Source organism: Zootoca vivipara, chromosome 2 (assembly GCF_965207765.1).
Source record: "Zootoca vivipara chromosome 2, rZooViv2.hap1.1, whole genome shotgun sequence".
NCBI lineage: Eukaryota > Metazoa > Chordata > Lepidosauria > Squamata > Lacertidae > Zootoca > Zootoca vivipara.
In genome coordinates this window covers 35790422-35812469 of record NC_142584.1, presented here as the reverse complement: position 1 = coordinate 35812469, position 22048 = coordinate 35790422, and the positions used below count along the sequence as shown (strand labels likewise).

Here is a 22048-nt window from a genome sequence, read left to right as displayed (position 1 = left end):
GCTCCACTACTAAGCTATGGCCCCATCCAGCACACATGTAATCATATTTGCACATGTTCCTCATGAAACTGGCAATGTGCTAGTCCAACTCAGAGTAGACCCACTGAAATGCATGGATCTATGTTAGTCATGTTTATTACTTTCAGTTGTTCTTCCCCCAAGTCAGATTAGCATTTGATACAAGCACTGTATATTTTAATAGCACTCCCCTACCCGTCTCTTTCATTTACATACAGAGGTTTTGGTGAGGGGTGGGGGTGGGTGAAATGGCAGTCCTCTGCACGCTTGACATCAATGGGGGAAGTGGAAAGGAGGAGAAGGATCACAAGAGGTTGAAAATCCTGCCTTGTGCAACCCTTCTCACACTGCCCCTTTCAACCTCTGATGTGGGGGATTTAGGCAGGTGAGCGGGACAACCCGCTTGTCAATCATGTAGCATCCTAATTATCTCATATAATTCAAAGTTAGCCTATTAGGTGGGAGCCAAAAAGCTTCCTCATCCCTGGTCTAATGAGTTGTGGTGATGGGGAGAGGGGGTTTGCTGGGAGAGATGCAGGCAGAATTATAGGTGGGGTTGGTGAGCAACAGACGCAGGGGCAGACATGAACTCACCTCATAGTCTTTAGGATTCTGAGATTCCAGCATATCCAAGACAGGTTGTACATCAATTACTTCATGAGGAAACATGCGAAGGAAAGTTTTATTCCCTCGTACCTAGCAAAGAAAACAACAACACAGTTTCTCAAGTAAATAATTCATTTCCAGTTATAGTACTACGGTATAAAAATGAAGTTATGCAGTACCCCCCCCCCCCAAAAAAAAAACCCTGAGGTACCAGGTTTAATTTATGGCATACTAGGCCTAGTTTTCACTGGGGCAGTCAACTTGTGTCTAGACAACACCACTTTGGGCCGCGGATGGGGATTCACACAATAGGATATTCTTCCATGAAGAAACATTCCTACAGAAACTTATCATATCATGGAGAAGGCTAGGCTATAACGGTTCTCCCTAACATACTAGTTGTCTGTGTAAGCTGGCACCTGCATCCAAAGTGGTACAAGTCAAAGGCTTACCACCTCTGTAACAATGAAAGCAAAGGAAGAGAATGCTGATATAGCATCAAGGAGGAGGAAAGAGATAGGAAATGGTCCATCACCACCACCCCCCAAGCAAAATCCACCCCCATAATTGATGCCATCAGGCCCCACAGATACAGGAAGAGTGCAGGGGAACAGCATCTGTGGCAATGAGACTTGACAGCAAACCATTCTGGAAAACAGAAACCCACATTAGCGACATTCCCCTTAAAAAGATCTTGCATCAAATCCCAAATCTTTTTTTGTATACTCAGGCATATAAAGAGCAATTTATGACCACTTGTGGAAACTGAGAGGGCTTGATCAGATGTGTAGACATCACATTGTATGCTGTCTTGATCACAGCCATTCAGCTTCTAGTATAGCTCCTCTATTAATTATTATTTATTATTAATTATAAAAAAAAATTAGCATGTTCTGTTTCTAGTTCTTCTGTCTCTCATGCCTGCCATTTATATGCCCCTCAATCAGTAGCTGGTAGATACTGGTATCTCAACTAGCAATGGAGGTCTTTGGCCACTTAAGCTACGTGACTTTAATTTGAGCTTGGTAAAGTATATGAAATAATAATACAGTACCCCAATTATCACTTTAACAAGGGTAGCAGAAAAAATCCTCAACAGCAATCAATATCCACATTTCTCTCCTTATGTTTTTCCACCACGAAGAATATCCAAGGTGACCCTTCCTGAATCCAAAATGTTTTTTGGCCTTCTAGGGGGACTGTGGACATGATTTTCATCGCTCGACAGCTTCAAGAAAAATGCAGAGAGCAAAACCAACCCCTGTATATGGGCATTTATTTACCTGACTAAGGCTTTCGCCACTGTAATTCCTAATGCCCTGTGGGCTGTCCTTCTGAAAATTGGCTGCCCAGATAAATTTGTAAACATCATTCGACTCCTCCATGATACAGTGGTACCTCGGTTTAAGTAAACAATTGGTTCCGGAAGTCTGTACTTAACCTGAAGCGAACTTTCCCATTGAAAGTAATGGAAAGTGGATTAATCCGTTCCAGACGGGTCCGCGGAGTACTTAAACTGAAAGTACTCAAACCGAAGCATACTTAAACCGAGGTATGACTGTAATATGACAGCAACAATTGCAGATAACAATGGCTCTCAAAGTGAACCATTCACGGTGGGATCAGGTGTTAAACAGGGGATTGTGTTATTGCCCCAACTCTATTCATTATTTTCATTGGCATGATCCGACACTTTGTCGACAGGAAACTCCCCACCGGAGTAGAAATCATATATCGAACAGATGGAAAGCTCTTCAATCTGAACAGGCTGAAAGCAAAAAGTAAGGTTACCGTAACTACCGTCAGAGCTTCAGTATGCTGATGACAACGTAGTGTGTGCACGCTCAGAGGATGACCTCCAAACCATCCTAAATATATTTACAGAAGCTTACGAAAAGCTTGGCCTATCACCCAACATCCAAAAAAACCAAGTGCTGCACCAACAAGTACAAAACAACCCCTCTGGAGCACCACAAATCCAACTCAGTAGTGTAACATTGGAAAATGTTGGTCACTACTCCTACCTAGGCAGTTACCTTTCCACAAGGGCCAACATTGATGCCGAAATCCAGCATCGCCTGAGCTCTGCGAGTGCGGCTTTCTCCCAATTGAAGTGCAGAGTGTTTGAGGACCGGGACATTCGCAGGGAAACCAAAATGCTTGTTTACAAAGCTATTGTACTACCAACATTACTATATGCTTGTGAAACATGGACCACTTATCAACGCCATCTCCAACTCCTCGAAAGATTCCATCAATGGTATCTCCAAAAATTTTTACACATCACTTGGGAAGACAGGCGAACTAATATCAGTGTATTGGAAGAAGCAAAGATCACCAGTGTTGAAGCAATGATTCTTCAACATCAACTTCGTTGGACTGGTCATGTGTGCCTGATGATCGTCTCCCAAAGCAACTACTCTATTCCGAACTTAAAAATGGAAAGCGTAATGCTAGTGGTCAACAAAAGAGGTTTAAAGACTGTCTCAAGGCAAATCTTCAAAAATGTAGTATAAACACTGACAACTGGGAAACCCTGGCCTGCGAGCGCTCCAGTTGGAGAACAGCCTTTATCAAAGATGTCATGGGCTTTGAAGACACTCGATCTCAGGACACAAGGGAGAAACGTGCTAAAAAGAAGGCACACTTGGCAAATCCACACCGTGATCAACTCCCGCCCAGAAACCAATGTCCCCACTGTGGAAGGACGTGCGGATCCAGAATTGGCCTCCACAGTCACTTACAGACCCATTGTTAAAACCGTGTTTATGGAAGACAATCTTACCCGGATATGAGTGATCGCCAAAGAAGAGAAAAATATCAGCCTGTGATGGTTGCAGCACTTGTACAAGACAAGTAACTCTGCATGTTTCTCTTTACTGGAACTCCAGAAACTGGATTGCGAAACATTCTGGCTTATTTCTGGTTGATGGCAGTAGCTCACAATCATTAAGAAATCACAGTTTCATTAGGTACTAGCTGGCCCTGTACGCGTTGCTGTGCGTTAGTCTGTCAAATGGAGGGTAATAGGCCCCCTTCAGATCCCCCTGAGACTCAGAGTCCCCCTGTTTCACAGGATCTCGTGGCGGAGGCGGGGTTTGTGGGTGTGGCGCATTTTTGTGGCTAATCCCTGTGACTGCCCCCACGTGTCCCGATCCATGATCTATTCTGTTTGTTGTTCCCCACCCGCCTCTCCGTGACCGGCGTATCTCATGACGTTTTGAAGGATGGTATTTATTTTTGTCTTGTGGTTATTTGGGGGGGGATTGGGGGGTAGTGGTGCTAAATTTTAAAGTAAAAACCCCTTGCCGTGCCCCCAAGTGCGTTGCTGTGGCTTATCACACACACACACTCGGGCCTAGTGGGGGCCTGGCAGGAGCCTACATAAAACAAAGGCCGTGCTGCGGCCTGCAATCCATGCGCTTGCCCTCTTTCCCCCCCCCCCCCGGGCCTAGTGGGGGCCTGGGGGCCTGGCAGGGCCTAGGGTTCTGATAATGGTCGCCTTGGTGGTTTCAGTTGCTTGGTTGATGATATCATTATTTGGTTTGTGGGTGGGGCGTAGATTTCACAGGAAGGGAGGGGTGTAGGAGGAGGAGCTGAGGGAATAACGCCACTTGAGGGCGCTGTTTCACTTGGTGGGAAACCAGGTTTATACCTGCCCAGGTGTGAGGTTTGAGGGATTTTCCTTTCCAACCATGCTCGGGGAGTGGCCTGGATCGTTGTGTCAAAATTTCAGGATGATCGGTCAAGCGGTTACGGAGAAAAGTGGAACACTCACTTTCACGATTTTTACATTTATATAGATTACCTACCAAGCTCCTACATACTCCCCATAACTATTTCACAGTCATCCTGTTACCACCTCTTCCCTCCTTAACTCCAACCAACACCTTCTCTGCACCACTTTGTTTTCTAAAAGGTAAAAAGGACTGTAGCAATCAAGGACTTGCCATTCAGTTTCTCTCCATCGGAAATCCCAGTGGGGCCCCAACCTAGACTTTTGGAAACCCAGAGCCCTTGAGAACAAATAAAATTATCTGTAATCTCACACTACTTTTTGTTTTGTCAGGCATACAGATCAAGGGGGGGGGGGAAATCAGAACAATTAGTGGTTAGCATTCTGCCATTACAGCAGAACAAAGATAGTAAGACTATTTGATATTAACAAATCAGTCATGCTGTACTGAGAATTTATAGCAACTGCTTTCATAAAAGAATAGGGAACCATTTTAGGACTATGGCAACCAATGTCCATGCCATTGTTCATTGTCTCATTTCTTTTCTTTTCCTGTTTGCACTTCCCTGTGCCAACACAGTCACTAGCTGGTCTTTCTGTATTTCACAGTCTAATACACAAGGCAAAAAAACTGGGTAATAACTCATAATTAGTCACTTATGTGTATGTAGTATTTCAAGCAACAAGCTTATAAACAATATTCTTATTACCAACATTTGTTCAGAAAACATGAAGTACTGACTTCCCGATAATAAACTGTGAAAGTGGAACCCTAACTATTAACAAACCCAGAGTAAATACCAAATATTTCTAGAGCTTACTGAAACATATCCCCTGGGGTGGAGAATCCCATTTCTAACATGTTACCTTTGAAATGATGTAAAGAAATTGAAAGGTCAGATGAATTAAAGAACAGGGAGATGCTTCATCCTGGATAATAAGCAGCAGTGAATTCAACATTGACTCTAGAGAAAACACAGGCAAAATGGTAGAAAAGACATTAGTCTGCAAATTTGTTTCATTATTTTTACACATGTCTGAAAAAAAGCAATGTCAGAAAACTACTTCAGGGACATATTTGTAAGAAATTAAGTGACATACACATTATAATTGGGGAGCTGCCAAGGGTTTTTTCCCCTTAGTCCTGGCTCATCTATTTCAAGGGGACTAAGGCACTAGAATTGCCAGAGACTTGATCTGTAGTTATTGGCTCAGACTGCTGACTCATTCACTGGAACTTTTGTCTCCCTTTTGCAAAGTTATAATAATACAGTCTCCCTTAAATCACGATAAATACATTCAAGATATCCTTCAGTCTGATCAAATATGGCAGACCTATTCTGTAAAATATAATGGTAAGGTTTTATAAGGCCAGAGGACAGAAAGAAACTACTGTAGTTCCCATTAAAGACAAATATGATCTCACTATATTCTGTTGTCTCATTTCAGTTTAAATATACTAAATTCTTAGTATAGTACTATATACTAAGTATATATTAGCAATGTAGTAATATAGTATATAGTATACATTACTATTTATATACTATATTACTACATTGCTAATATATACTTAGTATATAGTACTATACTAAGTATATAGTATACATTACTATTGGGACCCAGGTGGCGCTGTGGTTAAACCACTGAGCCTAGGGCTTGCTGATCAGAAGGTCGGCGGTTCGAATCCCTGTGACGGGGTGAGCTCCCGTTGCTTGGTCCCAGCTCCTGCCAACCTAGCAGTTCGAAAGCATGTCAAAAATGCAAGTAGATAAATAGGAACCGCTACAGCGGGAAGGTAAACGGCGTTTCCATGTGCTGCTCTGGTTTGCCAGAAGCGGCTTTGTCATGCTGGCCACATGACCTGGAAACTATACGCCGGCTCCCTCGGCCAATAATGCAAGATGAGCGCGCAACCCCAGAGTCGGTCACGACTGGACCTAATGGTCAGGGGTCCCTTTACCTTTACCTTATACATTACTATTACTATATGTCTTACCTGACATTTCAAAGTTCATGTGTCAGCAAGGTAAGAACAACTGTAGCACCTCAAACTCTCAAACCATTTTGACTAACTATTGTATAACCCAGGAGAGGCACCTGCAAGGTAGGAAATGCAGGACAGACGAGGCCTAGAAGAGAGTAATGCACTATTTCTTACTTTACAGGTACACTTCCTGAGAAATAAGGAGGTCACCCCAGGGAACTGTAGGCTGCTTTCAATTGCCCAGGAGATATGCATCTTTGCAGAAGCTCCCCCAAGATGAACTCTCATTTTCCAGGACAGAAACCTGTGAGTTGGGAAATAACACAGAACTAACCCAGTCTGCTTCTCACTTTTCAGGGAAGCCTGCTAGATTAAATATAGTAAAGCTGCTGGTAAAAGTGTGGTAAAGTCCAACACACTTTCACAAAAAAGAATCTGCCCCTCCCCATACTTAAACAAAGCAAAGATTATTCACCTGTTGTCCATGCTGACCAGTATTCTAAGATTCTATCAAAATATTCAAAAACAGCACAACAAAACTTACCTAAATGTGGATCCAAAAGGTGAGGCTGTTCCTGATAATTGTTCAATATAACTGAAAGATAAAAGCATATCCAGTGGAAAATCTGAATTCAATCTGAAAATGTTGTTTTAAAAAGAAACAGCATTAACATTCCTAGCCTGAAATTACTGTACTGTATCTTTAAAAAATAGCATGTCAATAGTTACCCTGAGCAGCAAAGGAGTACCATTTGGTTTTTAAAAATGCAAGTGGAAATATATGATTAAATCAAATGATTTATGTCCTCTTGTGAATCCCTTAAAAGTCTCTTACCATGGGAACTGATATGACAGCGCATACTAGACCTTTCCACCCCTTATTCCTCTCCCTAAGCTTCCCAACTACTAAGAAATAATTTTGCTCCAACAGGGATCTGGAGTCACTCTCATAAATTAGCCAGTGCTATGTCCCCAGAGCAAATGCTCCTCTCACTGGCTCATCAGTCTATACTTCAGGCAGTCTATCAGTCTATACCAGGCAGAGGGCCTTCTCGGTAGTGGCACCCACCCTGTGGAATGCCCTCCCACCAGATGTCAAAGAGAACAACAACTACAGACTTTTAGAAGACATCTGAAGGCAGCCCTGTTTAGGGAAGCTTTTAATGTTTGATGGACTACTGTATTTTAATATTTTGTTGGAAGCCGCCCAGAGTGGCTGGGGAAACCAGAATAATATTATTATTATTACTTCTACTCTCTTATTTCACACTCAGATGGCAAAGCCTACCATTCTTATCATTCATCTTTGGCTTAGTGCATGCAGAATGTCCCAAATTCAATCCCCTGCATCTCCAGGTAGGGCTGAGAGAGACTCCCTCCCTGAAACCATGGAAAGCTATTGCTTGTCAGTGCAGACAATATTAAGCTAGATGGATCAATAGTCTGACTCACTATACGGCAGTTTATATTTTCTCCATATATGCTCCATCTTTATATTAGACAAAATTAGTTTTTGTCAACATTTATTATTATTTATTGCATTCTATCCCTTCCCTCTTTTCTAAAGGAGTCCAGTTTGGCAAACATCAAAAAGTTAAAATAACACAGTGGTTTTGCAGAGTTTGTAAACCAAATTGTTCTTAAACCAGACTGTTCTTAAACCGAGGTATCACTGTACTATTTAAAATAACAACATATTCAAAACATTTCAAAACAATTTAAAAGCTATCTAGAAATGTTTAAAATCAATTATATTCCCCCACAGTTACTAATTTCAAAGTTGCCATGGCCAGTATCCTTCAGCAACCAAATGCCCTGGGTAAATAGAAATGTTTTTAAGCTCCTGTAAAGGAGTTTGTGTTCATTCATTCATTCATAATACATGCACTTCAATGATGCTACACTGAATCATCACTAGGTGGCAGTCCAAGGCCAACTAAATATTTGGAAAACCCTAATAATCAAAACAGTAACTTACACCAAAATGCCTAAAAAGATACATTTTCTGACTGTATCCTGCTCTTGATCTATGAATAAATAATAATATTGGTGAAATGCTCTTTTGAACCTTCTAAAGGTGTTATTGGTATAGCAGGGGTGAGGAACTAGATTCAGCAGAGGACTGGATCCAGAAGTGGCCCACTCTCCAAGGTGCTACTTCTGAGACATTTGGGGGGGATCCATTCACCTGACATCAGGCAACACTAAATTCAGGCTGCAAGAACAGGCACAGGCTTATCTCCAATACTAGAGCTTGTTCCTCATGTGCTTGTTCCTTGAGAGTACAAGGTGGGAGCAGAGGCTTACCTCCAACTAAGTGCTTGAATTGGATTTAACAGATCACAGCACCTGACATCATTTGACACTGAGTGACTACCAGGTGGATGTGATTTGCCAATATGGCCCACAAGCCAAAATCAGAGGACTAATTAGGCCCACGGGATGGAAGTTCCCCACTACTGTGCTAGAGGATATTCATTTTTTGTAGAAATTTAACAACCCCATTTGGCCACTTTGCTCTAATGTTATTATTGCTTCACTGTTCCACAATGGACTAGTTTGCACGTCACACCATGGTTTAATGTGAACACAGGAGTGTGTGATCTCCTGGACAGGAGAACCCAGCCACTTTGCTACTGCGCAATGTTGAGCTAAGCCATCTGAACCTGCATTCATTCTTGGATAAAACCTATGGCAAGAGCTAAACCACTAGTCTGGATCTGAATGACATGCTAAACCAAACCATGGCACAGGTCAGCACATCAACAAAACTGGGTGGAAGAGAAGGGGCTGGGATCTCTTCTCCAAGTGTTTGCACATTTGCACTATGCCATGATTTGGCTCAGTGTGACATGTGAAACAGGTCAGTAAGTCATTTTAAATGTTCTATTATTCAGTAATGTTGAACTACCAAATGCAACTGTTGGAGAGTTATAGGAGAGAATTATCTGGAATATTCTATAACAGACCACGAGACCAGTCAAAAATGCTTTATTGCAACCATGTCTGTAGCATAATCATAGAAGCTTGTATCCTAACTTTCCTTTGTGGTTTTAGCTCAGAGGGAATGGTAACAAAGGCATTTTTAGAGAGTAACCAGTCCACTTCAGCAATTTATTTCAGCAATAAAGAGATTAACATTTGGAGAATATTATCAAAACTTGAAAATTTTCAAAAAAGCATTACTGTAAGCATTATTGTAAATTGCTATTGCTTTCCTATGGCCACCTACAAGGCAATCCTGATCAATCTTTTACTCACTTCCATTATATCCAGTGGGACTTACTCTCTAGTGTGTTGAGGATTGTAGGCCTATAGAGTTAATGGATAAGGTGAACAAGAGTCGTCTTAGTTCACAATTCACATGCTTAAATCATTACACTTAGTAGGATCTGATGACAACATCCCAATCATCAGTTGTACATACTAAAAGGGAGAGCTCATACCTTTAAATTTTTCAAGCACTGTTTCTCTCGATGATAGGTCTTCATGCACTGATCTGAGAGAATTAATCAACTCCTGTATCTCCTTACTCTCTGAAAAGGTCTCAAGTATATTTCCCTTGGCAATGACATCAGGCTCCAGGCATCTGGTATCCTCTTGCTCAGACCCATCTCCGTTCATCTCATTTAAAACCATCTTCAGCTCGTGACAAATTCTTCTCTAGGTAAAGACACAGCAAACCAGTATTTACCATTACAGTTAAATTTCACAAGTAAGGTTACAACCCTATACTAAGGTTCCTGAAAGCAAGACCCATTGAATTCAATGGGGAATTCTTCCGAGTAGATTTGTGTACAACTACACTGCAAATTTGCCCTGCACGATGGCAGAAACCCAAGTGCACATAAGAGAATTGCACTTAAGTTCAATTATTTTCAGTGGACTTAAATCTGTGCTGGCCAGTGTCCGTTCTTTCCCCATAGAAAAATAACAGGACAGTGCTATATACATCTCATGTTCCACATGCGATTTAACAAGAGCCCCTTCTCCCATCTCTTCAAAATCCTATCCGCTTCCAGAGGATACGTTTCTATTCTGACAGGGATGGAAAGGTTAGTTCCGTTTTAAAAATATAAATAAGGCCTTGATGCAGTATAGCCGTATGCATGCCATGAGGATTGCTCGGGAATGCACTGTCCCTTTGCAAATAAAAATGTATAGCGATTGAAGCTGCTTACGTTCAAGCCCAGCGGGAAAGCTACACCCCTGAACCTGGAATCCTTCCCTTTAACCCCCGGTGTATTACCAGGGCTTTTGTTGCCATACTGAGTTTTAATACTGTGCATTCGTTTTTCAGGGCCGAGGCGAGGGAAAGCATTTCGCACGAACTCAAAAGCATGAGAATTCCGCCTTTTGCCGCCTTAATTGAGGTGCAAGGCTGAAGCTGAGGGCGGTTTTTTAACAGATGCAGCAGAGCCGCGCCCCTCACCGGGGCCTGGCGTCCAACACACCCCCTGGGCGACCTCATTCCCGTTTCCAAAGAAGACTCCCCATTTCGCCCCGAAGGCCCTCTCCCTACCCTCGCCTCTCCCTGCCTCCCTGCGAACCACGGAAAGCCCCGATCCAAGCTCAACGCCTCTCCCCACGGCGAGTCCCACAACAGCTCGCCACTTGCAGGGTTTACCTTTTGTCGTTGGCGCCTGCGCTCAGAAGAGGCCTCTCCAGGTACGGCTCCTCGCGCGGGACAAAAGTGCTCGGCAGACGTCCGCGCCCGGGCTGCGAGAAGGGGAGGAGCCCGGCAGCAGCGGCAGGGAGGGCGAGGAAGGGGAAAGGGGATTGGCTGGGAAGGAGGAAAGCGGCTGCGTATGTTTTTTCTTTTTGTGGCAGGGACGGGATGTAGGTGTGGTTTTTCTGGTGGAGCCACATCGCGGGAAAGTCTTTCTCTAAACGCCAAGGCGAAGAAGAGCTGCTTGCCCTGGGCTGTGCAGGAGGCGTTTCCTTGTATGCTAGAGCGAAATAATAATAATAATAATAATAATAATAATAATAATAATAATAATAATAATAATAATAATAATAATAATAAATATGTCTGTAAAAAGCATAAAAGGTGCGTGAGCCGCCCTGGGAGTTTTAAAAACAGATGTGCGGGATATAAATGTGCCGGACTGGAAGCACTGTTGGGGTGCAGGAAACGAAGACCCTGCAGTAGAACGACATTGTCTTTTGTTGTTGTTGTTGATGATGATGATTGCATGACTTTTGCAGCTAAGGGGAAAAAAAACTGCCAGTCATAAGCATGTATCACTGATCTGAAAATAGCCTCGGTCTTCCAGTCCATCGAAATCACAATGCCCCGTGGGAAAAAGAAATCAGTGTTTGGACAGGTGTGATTGTTTCAGTAACAAAAAACCCTGCATTGGATTGGTGTGTCTGTTATGTCCTTTTTTCCAAATCTAATAAAATCATGCCATATCTGGACAAAAATATCTATTTACTTGTTCTCTAAGGACCCTGGTCGTTTGCATCATTACCAATGCTAAGAATCACATTTTGTGGTACTCAATTGTAACTCCTTTTGGATCTTTACAGTGCTTAACTAACATAAACCATACTGCCATCAGTTGTCCTGCAGGTATTTTTTAAAATCCTGGTTATCCTCCAATAAACTCAGGACGATATGCATCATTCCCTTCCCCCACCCCTTTTCATCCAGAGAAGAACCCTGAGTGATAGATATGTTGCTTGGCTTGAGATCACCCATAAAGTGGACTTCATGGCTGGAGAAAGGATGGTTTGGTTGCAGTCTGCAATTGTCAATGGTGAGGGGAAACATGCTCATCATTATTTTTCCAGTCTCACAACTATGTTGAACCCAATACTCCCTTATTTGTTGATGGCAATTATAGTTACAAATTCTGTGTGCAATGACAACATTTTATTTGGATTGCATATTACATACATAGTAAGTGTAGCACAGCAATTTTCATTCAAATTCTGTATACTTAAAAAGTGAGCTTGCTAAGCCTTTGATCACTTGGCAGCTTTAATTTCCACTTTCCTATCATAAATGAGGATTGCTCAAACATTCCATTTAGCCCAGAATGAGGATTCTCACAATATCACAAAATTGAAAAAAATACTTTAAAATTCTACATGCTACATGTCCTGCACTATGAAAATGCACAACATGGGTAAAGCATGCCAAACAAGAAATACCTAATATTTATTTCAGTACAGGCATACCTCACTTTATTGCACTTCGCAGATACAGTATTGCTCTTTACAAGGATGAGGAGGCAAACGCCCTCTTCTGGGCACGAAAATGGAGCTGGCTAGGACTGGAACCGGGTTTCTCCCCTCCCACCCATGCAGCCACGGGGTGGGGGACAACGACTGGGTCAGTAGACTACACTATAGTGAAAAGGTAACTTTCACTGGGAAACAAAAAAAGCGACTCACTTTATTGCAATATTCGCTTTATTGTGGTGGGCTGGAACCGAACCAGCAATACCGTATCTCTGAGGTATGCCTGTACTCACTTACTTTCTTTATTATTTCATTATGTACAATAACCAGGACAGACAACCCTAACACTAAAACAAAATAACAAAATACTTCTATCATGTTTCAGTCACTTGCAGTTACCTATATGTAAGGAATGCAATTTATTGACCCAATCCTTTTAACATTTATGAGTTTATCCGCGAAGTTGTAATGCAATCCCATTTTTTTATACCGCTGTAACTCCCACTGTGTTTGGTGATATTGGATTCCAGTTCCCATTAGCCCCAGCCAGCACAGCTAGTGATCAAGGATGATGGAAGTTGTAGTTCAGCACCCTCTGGAAGGCCACAGTAGGTTCCCCATCACTGTTCTCAAACTGCAGCCTTATCCATATTAAATTGGTTTTTAAAAAGGAAAAAGAAATTATGCTAGGACCACGACTGCAGTGCTTTATTGGCTGGGATACAGGAATCCTACCACTGAAGCTTTGGCTTGCCTATAAATCAGTGTTGGGATCTGCTGGCTCCTGAAAACACACCTGTTTAGGCAAGGATTCCCTTTAATTATTGTTTTAACTGTTTATTGTTTTAACTGTTTTCTGTTTAATTATTTGTTTTATTGTCTATTTTAATCATGAATGTACCAAGGGCCTTCTCGGTAGTGGCGCCCATCCTGTGGAACACTCTCCCACCAGATGTCAAGGAAATAAACAACTATCTGACTTTTAGAAGACATACGAAGGCAGCCCTGTTTAGGGCAGTATTTAATGTTTGATGTTTCATTGTATTTTTAATAAACTGTTGGAAGCCACCCAGAGTGGCTGGGGAGGCCCTGCCAGATGGGCAGGGAAGGAGAAGAGTTTGGACTTGATATCCTGCCTTTCACTCACCTTAAGGAGTCTCAAAGTGGCTAACAATCTCCTTTCCCTTCCTCCCCCACAACAAACACTCTGTGAGGTGATTGAGGCTACGAGACTTCAGAGAAGTGTGAGTAGCCCAAGGTCACCCAGCAGCTGCATGTGGAGGAACATGGAAGCGAACCCGGTTCACCAGATTACAAGTCCACTGCTCTTAACCACTACACCATGCTGGCTCCTACTTATTAATTATTATTATTAATGTTGTTATGTATTTTAATCTGTTTGAGCGAGGGAGTCATTACATCCACAGAAGCTGATGTACATGTTTACATGGGCTCTCAGGTTTGCAGTCCTTGTTGATATCCAGTTGTGACATCCCACTTGCCCAACCGTCTTCCATTTGTGCAAACGGAATGACTCCATCATTCTCCCCTCCCCCGCCCTTCTGCCCCTGTAACCCCACAAAATAAAGTTGGGGGATCCTCCTGAGTAGAGTAAGGAATACAGGTGGGAGGAGAGGGAGGAGAATAACATCACATCCACTGGCACAGAGAATGGATCTTCTCCACTGCATTTTTGCAAATACTGTTTTTGAAATCTACTCTTCTGGAACTCTCATTTATCCTGCTTGTACGTTTTGCTACAGAGTTCGCTCCCTGGAACAACAAACTGCACGCAGTTTTCCTACCTTATCAAAGTAGCCATTAATATGCTGGTTGACAATTAAGAGACTGCAAAAAATACAAAACCACTGCAAGCATTTTGTGAGGAATTAAATGTGTACAAATGTCACCTTAGCTCTTGCCTTTTGTAACTTTCAGGTGACTTCCCATCCTCTTTAAAACATTGCAGCTGATGTTGTTCTAACATCAAACAGGAGATCACTTACTCAGGATGACCATGTTTGAGGGTTACTTTAAAAGCTTTCGCATAACATTAAGAGTAGGCCCCCGGTATCCTGTTCCAAAATGGTTCCAGTGGTTAATATAGTTAAATAGCTGGTAAAGTTTGTTGCGCTTTTCAAAGCCTGAAGCTTTGGGGATTTTGCTGTGGTAAGCAGAGAAGAAAGAACTGCTAAACCCACCAAACATCATAGAAATTGCAAGTTCAAATTCTGAATGACCATAGAAACAAGCAGGGTCAAAAAGAATTGGACCGGAGTCATCTTCAGCTACATTTCTAGCCCACAGGTCCCCATGTAGGAGTGCAGGAATTATCTCCAGGTCACAAAACATCTCTGGAATCTTTGGCTGTAAAAAAGCATAAACAAAAAACCTTTAAAACTGTCTAAAGAAAAGAGGTAGAATATTGCTTAATAAGAAAAATATAAGGCTTCAAAACATACAAATCAGAATATATATGAAGTATTGAATATTGTGTCTTTTTATTTGCTTTTATCATAATTTTTACATTTTATGTACTATGAGATTTGCCGTTCTGAATAACATGATTTGCCTAATGAACTAACGGGTAATAACCGGGACATTTTTTCTTGATGAATTGGGAATCTATCACCTGACTTTGGAATGTGACACTGATCAGAGCTAGGGGCAGTGGTGGAAAAATGTGGCGTAAGAATTTAGAATCAGAAGGAGGTCAACAGCTCTGCTTTTAGCTGAATTAGAAGCAGCTGAGAGGGAGCCTGCAGTGGGCCAAGAAATCCGTCTCGAGAATCCACTACTAGATCATCGGTTTTCCTGCATCCTGTAGGAGTGCCTATTTGCTTCCAAAATGCTCTGCTTTCATTGAGCAAGCATAAAGACCTTATGGTGTATTGTTATATTTGTTTTATATACAAATATACAACAAATATTGCAAAGACACCGTAAGGTCTTTATGCTTGCTCAATGAAAGAAATTAAAACTGGTCCATGGGGTCGCGAGGAGTAGGACACGACTAAACAAAACAATGGAAAATCCATTGAATTCTAACTACAGTACTAGTGAAAATGGGGAGCAAATATCAATGCATTTTTTGCTAGCCTCCCTAATGGAATGAGCAAGAAATACATTTAAATAAACCAGCCCCCTACTCATTCTTCTATTACAACAAATTTGGAAACAGGGTTGTAGTTCATTTGAGCTACACAAATACGGTACAATAAAAGTTCATACAGTCATGTGAATGCAATTCTAAATTATGAAAATGCCAGGGAACAGGGGTTTGAGGTAGAGGAACCCAACGGAGATCGTGGGTTTTAAGTCCAGCAAAGTTTACGTCCATCCTTCTGAGAAACTGGGCTCAAGACTGGCTTGTATCTACTTGAAAGATGGTCCAAGATTTAAATAAACCAAACCCCACTGGCATGCTAGTCAAGCTCCAAAAGTTCCTGATCCCACAAATGGAACTGAATAATACCATCCTTGATGGGGAGCAGCAGACAAACTAAAGTGCAAATGTATAGATTGGGCACTTGCTTGAGAAAGCAGGGTGGATAGGAAGGGAACCTCAGGTCTATAGTAAAATTCTGTCAGAGTGAGGTGGCAAGTTCCATCTTAGCCTCAGTGCCTTCTCTCTCTCTCTCTCTCTCCCCCTCCCTCCCTCCCTCCCCCCCCCTCTCTCTCTCATATTGCGGCAGTCTAGCATCTCTCACCTACCTTTAACCGAGACCACAATTCCCTTGCTTCTCTGTCTCCGTAATCTCTCTCAATCAAATCCATTTGGGCTTGGAGACGGTGACGAATGAAGAAAGTGGGCCAGTCACTTTGCCATTCATTCACCTACAAAGCAAAAATATGATCTGGCCCATGGACGGTCCGGAAATCAGCATGTTTTTACATGAGTAGATTGTGCCCTTTTTATTTAAAATGCATCTCTGGGTTATTTGTGGGGCCTGCCTGGTGTTTTTACATGAGTAGAATGTGTGCTTTTATTTAAAATGCATCTCTGGGTTAATTGTGGGGCCTGCCTGGTGTTTTTACATGAGTAGAATGTGTGCTTTTATTTAAAATGCATCTCTGGGTTATTGGTGGGGCATAGGAATTCGTTCCCCCCCCAAATAGTTCGGCCCCTCACAAGGTCTGAGGGACAGTGGACCGGCTTCCTGCTGAAAAAGTTTGCTGACCCCTGATCTAGATGTCTTTAAGGGCCCCTTCCAACTTCTCTTTCTTTGTAAGAAATAAAAGGAGTAGCTTACCTGAGCTATATAGCCACAACAGGTGACAATGTCGAATCCAAACTTATCCACATGATGAGGTTTTGTCTGGCCTGCACCTTTCCCTGATCAACAACAACAACAAAACTAATCAAAGCAAGGGTGCAAAATAGTAACAGCAGCCAATCCCTCTTGATGCAGAAAGTGGCTACTTTTTGCATCATTGTTATATCTGCAGAAGTGTTTTTGACATTGTAGTACTGTACGTGATAAAACCTTAAACTAAGCAGCAAATTATTTGTACCACTATCCCTAGCTGCATGCTGTTCAAATTGCTCTTAACACCGTGGTAACTAACTAACACCTCACTTTTCATCCAGGGTGAAAAACAGCTGTGTGCAAGTCCTGCTAATTTAAGAAGCACTTAAGTGCAACAACTAACTTTCTCTGGATCAAGGATGTCACCAACCAAAGTAGGAACTACTATTACAAATTCCGGTAGGTGCAGGTCTGACGCAGTTGAAATATATATAAAAAATAAAAAATTGTCCAGAAGCACCTTAGAGACCAACTAAGTTTGTTCTGTGTATAAGCTTTCGTGTGCATGCACACTTCTTCAAATACACTGAGAAGTCACCAGACCCTTATATATAGAGGGAGGATGGGGTGGGGTTTTTCTCAGGAGGGCAGTAGGAGATGGGTGATTGACTCGATGGGTATGGTAAACCTGTGGACAACTGTTAACGACTGCAATTTGTCCTACAGGAAAAAGCAAGGGATAGTATGCAGGAGATGATTAGCATACGTAATGAGACAGGAATCCAATATCTCTATTAAGACCAGGTCTCTCCATAGTTTTCAGTTTAGTGATAAGTTGTAATTCAGCAACTTCTATTTCAAGTTGTTTCTGAAATTCTTTTGTAATAATTCTATTACAAAGTTATGTTGGTGCATAGAAACTATACTCTACCAACTGTGTTTTCTTCTTTCTTTCTTTTTTCTCCAAGTTTTTGGTTGTAAAGGTGAAGATCTGCAACTTGTTCTCCAAGTTTCGCAGAATATCTAGAAGAACAAAGAAACATATCCCAATATTATGTATCAGGAAATTTCAAAACCAGCTTGATTTTATATGCAAACCAAACAATTCACACCAACGTATAGAATCAAAGAGTTGGCAGGAACCCCAAGAGTCATTCTAGTCCAACCACCTGCAATGCAGGAATCTCAGCTAAAGCATCACTTTCTCTAAACAACAGAACCTGGAGTGTCTTTGCATGGCACTTTGCAAGCCAAAACCTTATGGGAAAGGCATTAATTTTGTTTTAGGTGCTACATCTACTTTTAATTTTGAGCTGAACTGCCAAAGTGGAAGGGCTGCAAACTTCTGAGTGAGAAAAGCCTTATGTAGCTATGGCTTGTGCATCGCTGGCCTTTGGATAACTGTATCCGCACTTCAGTCAAGACCAAATAGCAAGATCAAATTTTAACATTTTATAGATTTTTTTTCTTTTAAAGTCCTGTGAAGTCTGAATGCTAGCAGTTGGCCCAGTAAACTTCAGGCGGCCAATCTAGCCAAAACATTCCATACAAGACAGATAACATAGTATGGACATTCTCAGACTTCTGACAGATGCATATAATTGTCAAGATACAGCATACATGTTGCTGAAGCAAGTGAAGAGAGAAGTCCCCCGCTGGCATAACTTCACTGAAGGCATCCCATAACGCGATGTGGATGTGCGCTTGTTAATTCCCTTAAATTCACTTCCAGAGACATGTTATTTAAAGACAGTAAAACAGACACTTTTCAGAACTGAGAGACAACAGAGCATAACTATAAATCCAAGTGGGCAATATTTTAACTAGGGGACAGCCGTGTGACACTGTCTTACTGCCAAGACTCTTCATTTTTAGGTACTCCATGGCAAATGCAGCTCCACCTCCTGGAAGATCTATCACTTTAATGGGCTGGGGAACCCGCAGAGTGTTGGTTTGCTGAATAGCTATTAAGCTTGCCATTTCACCTTCAAACATTGTCCTAGCCTGGTCAGAAAGAAGAACGTTACTGAAAACATTTATTTGGCTGTGCATTAGGACTGTGTGTGCATCAGTTATTTAGATTTGTGGCTTGTCCTACCCCAAGAAATATATATCACACACGCAAATGTACACGGGGAAAGTAGGCCAATGAGAAAATTATTAAGTCTTGTGTACAAAGTGAGATAACATTTGCCGCAGTTTGAATTAATTTGGTTGATCAGCATAACGTTGGCCTGAACATTCTCTTTGAATAGATCTGGGGAAATCAGCACAATACAGGAGGTGCTTTTCACTTTGTACAAACGAATCTACTTATTTTCTTCTGCTTGATTTCCCACATCAAAATTCGCACCGGGAAAAATGCTTGGAAAGAACCGAGGCTGGTATCCACCACCATACAGGCATGCAGATTACAACATTTCATCTAATTGCTTCCATCACAGTATTTCGCTTTGGCTCCGAATTTCTGGAGGCAAAAAATAAAGGGAGGGGGGGGTTACGGCAAGTGCTTTGACGTTTGGGACAGGAGGTGCCCCAATTGGATTCTTATTTCAGACATACACACCCATTAAAATCACTGCATAGCTATATACATATCTTCTAAAGATCACACTCGATGATCCAGCTATAGAAAACCTATCGCGCCCCCTGTACAGTCAAGAGGTCTTTCGAAACTACCGTACTTTGGAAGGAGTTTGATCGTGGCGCAGATTGGAATACTGCAGACCCCTCCCCAGAATTCGCCCTCGCCCACCCCAACATTCGAGAAGCTTTCAACTAGCCAATCACCGTCTGCTGCCAAGTTACGCCCCCCTCCCCGTCTCCCCTCATCCCCAACTGCAGCCAGATATTAGTATTTAGGGAGCTCTATCAATATCGCCGTAAACCTGAGGCTTGTTGTTGATTTTAACGAACACTCGCCCTTGGTCGGTTTCATAGCTCTGCCCTTGACTTATCCACCCTCCTCCCGAGCTCCCAAATGCCTTCAGCACGGTGGTTTTCAGTTCGGATTTCAGCAGTTTTTCCATGGTTCTTAAATACTGGCCGCGGCTCCTGCGCGCCCTCCTCCGCCCGCAGCCTTATGCGGGGTCTCATCAGCCTTTGCGGCAAAAGGCAAGCGGAGCTGACGCGAAGCAAGCGGGGCGGGCGGAGGGGGGGGGTGCACAATGAATAAGCGGGCAGAGAAATTCGGGGATACAGTATTATTCTGCAAATGCTGTTCTCGTCTACAGGGGGTAACCCCATGCAATAAAGCAAATTAAGAAACATTAAATTTGCTGCAATCCAACGGGGTCGGCCGGCCTACTTCCCGAGGCCTTCCGACACTGCCCGGAAAGCTTCTGGTATTTGTAGTTCGTCAGCCTGATTCCCCCCCCCCTCGCTTTGGACTGACTCCCCGCGCACTCCGCCCCCACCCCCTTATGCTTACATGGGCACTAGAGAGATAGCATTTTAAAAAACAAACCACTAGATGGAGCACGCCTCAATTTTAACTCATCGAACCACATTTTACAGACTGCGGATGGGGATTACAGCAACGGGATGGGATAAAAAGGACATTAGAAAAAAATCAGAGAGAATTAGACTGGGTGGGATACAGCGACATTACAAAGCTGTTTTTGTAAGCAACGCAAAAATCGGCTTTTGCATTTCCTGCTCCATCTATAATTTCCCAAACTCTTATTTTGGTTATTCTGGCTGCAAACCTAAAATGGCTCTCTTCTGCTTCCTGCCCCCATTTATCAGCACCATTCGATCGCAAGTCATGTATTCCAGGCTCACGTTATGAAAATGCAAGTAGGAGTGTGGGCTGCTGAGTGTTCACACTCGAGCAAATACATCTAGGCATGACGATGGTTTTGTTAGCATATTTGGTGCAGCATATCTTAGTTGCTGCTGTGCCATGAACTCCAACATAAACTACCTGCCTCCTTTCTCCAGCTTTCATCTATTGTGGGCTCTGCTGCCCCCCAACCCCATTTCCCCACAAGCAAACATGGCCTCCAGGTTATGAGGAGTAAGGAAAACCAGAAGCTGTGCTCAGTGAGAAAAAACACCCAACCTTCTCCATTGCAGCTTTCTCTCCCAAACCAAGTACTTGATTTGGGAGGGGGCATCAGAAACATAACTTGCCCACTCGCCCTACAAGCCCAAAACTTCCTTCAGAAGGAAAAGCAATCGGTGTTGCCCTTCCAGTGGAATTTCTGCCTGCGTCAGCAATCTGGCACTGTGCCACTGAACCATTGCCCCCAGGTGCAGTGTTGGACTTTCCTCTCATAGGAACGAATAACAGCTGTTCTCAGGAACAGTGTATCTGTAACAAAATTTTTAAAAAATTCCTTCTAGTAGCACCTTAGAGACCAACTAAGTTTGTCATTGGTACGAGCTTTCGTGTGCATGCACACTTCTTGCACACAAAAGCTCATACCGATGACAAACTTAGTTGGTCTCTAAGGTGCTACTGGGAGGATTTTTTTAATTTTGTTTCGACTACGTACAGACCAACCTGTAACTAGTGTATCTGTAGTCCTTCTGACCTCGGCCATTAGGAATACGGCCTGCTCCTTTCTGCCCAGCTGCTTCTGAGTTTCTGTTCTCGGTCTTGCCAGAATTTTAGAAGAGATGTTGGAACGTTAAAAAACGGGATAGAAAAGGTACTCTGCCATCTATACAGTACTGTATTGTCAACACCAATAGACTTTGCTTGTACAAAAAAAAAGCCTGCATGGAACATCACTTCTTGCAGTCATCTCACTGCCCTCCAGTGGCTGACCGAAACAGGGATTCTGGAAAACTGGTACAGCTGCAAATCCTTCCTGCTTCCCCACTGTGGAGACATAGAATCAGAGAATTATTTGCATGTCCAGTTTATGCGGGCTATGTGCCAGCCAAGAAATCTGAAATTAACACCATAGCTATGACTTTTAAAAATACAAGGTAATTGCACTTCCACATCAGGCTCACTACCAAAATTATGTACGTCTGTCTTCACCCTTAACGGATCTCAGGTAGGAGGGCTGGAAAATGCTTCCCCTAAGACCTTGGAGAGAGACTACTAATAGGGTCACCAGCACATGGCATCTGCAAAGGTCTCCGTAAATTTAAAGAACGCTGTTAGTTTTTCCTGCTCAGTTACTATTTGCAGTGGGTGGGATCCACCAATGAGTCTCATAGGTGGAAGCCCTGCACAAAGGACTTCTGCTTGTGTAATGGGGCTTTCCTTCCTCCTCTCTCTTGAGTGTACCCCTGCGTCCCCTTAAA

The 22048-nt window shown here is 42.6% G+C and overlaps 2 protein-coding genes across 9 annotated transcripts in view; both read right to left on the bottom strand.

Moving 5' to 3' along the window:
• Positions 1-11084, bottom strand: part of TBCD (tubulin folding cofactor D) — a 129278-nt gene extending 118194 nt beyond the window's left edge. Inside the window, exons 1-6 of one of the 8 annotated variants that reach the window (XM_088661647.1) lie at positions 10972-11084; positions 9791-10007; positions 6889-6939; positions 6519-6648; positions 5228-5325; positions 613-714 (exon numbers count right to left, since the gene is read on the bottom strand). In XM_088661647.1, the coding sequence (XP_088517773.1) occupies positions 613-714; positions 5228-5320 (195 nt within the window). In that variant the 5' untranslated portion in view covers positions 5321-5325; positions 6519-6648; positions 6889-6939; positions 9791-10007; positions 10972-11084. Of the gene's footprint in view, positions 1-612; positions 715-5227; positions 5326-6518; positions 6649-6888; positions 6940-9790; positions 10008-10866 lie in introns of all 8 variants that reach the window. The other 7 variants (XM_088661648.1, XM_035104647.3, XM_088661646.1 and 4 more) reach the window with 7 other exon arrangements.
• Positions 11085-12211: 1127 nt separating this feature from the next.
• On the bottom strand, positions 12212-19937 carry FN3K (fructosamine 3 kinase). Its single transcript, XM_035107963.3, has 6 exons — positions 19675-19937; positions 18630-18790; positions 17718-17809; positions 16790-16872; positions 16251-16373; positions 12212-14903 (listed from the first exon to the last, which is right to left on the bottom strand). Exons 1-6 carry the CDS (start codon positions 19813-19815, stop codon positions 14565-14567), a joined length of 939 nt encoding a protein of 312 aa, XP_034963854.1. The 5' UTR covers positions 19816-19937; the 3' UTR covers positions 12212-14564.
• Positions 19938-22048: the final 2111 nt, after the last annotated feature.

What these genes read in the sequence shown, in the direction of transcription:
- FN3K (XM_035107963.3), bottom strand. Translation starts at nt 19,815, where the DNA reads ATGGAAAAACTGCTGAAATCCGAACTGAAAACCACCGTGCTGAAGGCA. An exon ending in AAATCAACAACAAGCCTCAG is followed by an intron (nt 18,791 to 19,674) that starts GTTTACGGCGAT and finishes CTTTCTGACCAG; the next exon opens with GCTAGGACAATGTTTGAAGG. An exon ending in AATTGTGGTCTCGGTTAAAG is followed by an intron (nt 14,904 to 16,250) that starts GTAGGTGAGAGA and finishes GCTTTTTTACAG; the next exon opens with CCAAAGATTCCAGAGATGTT.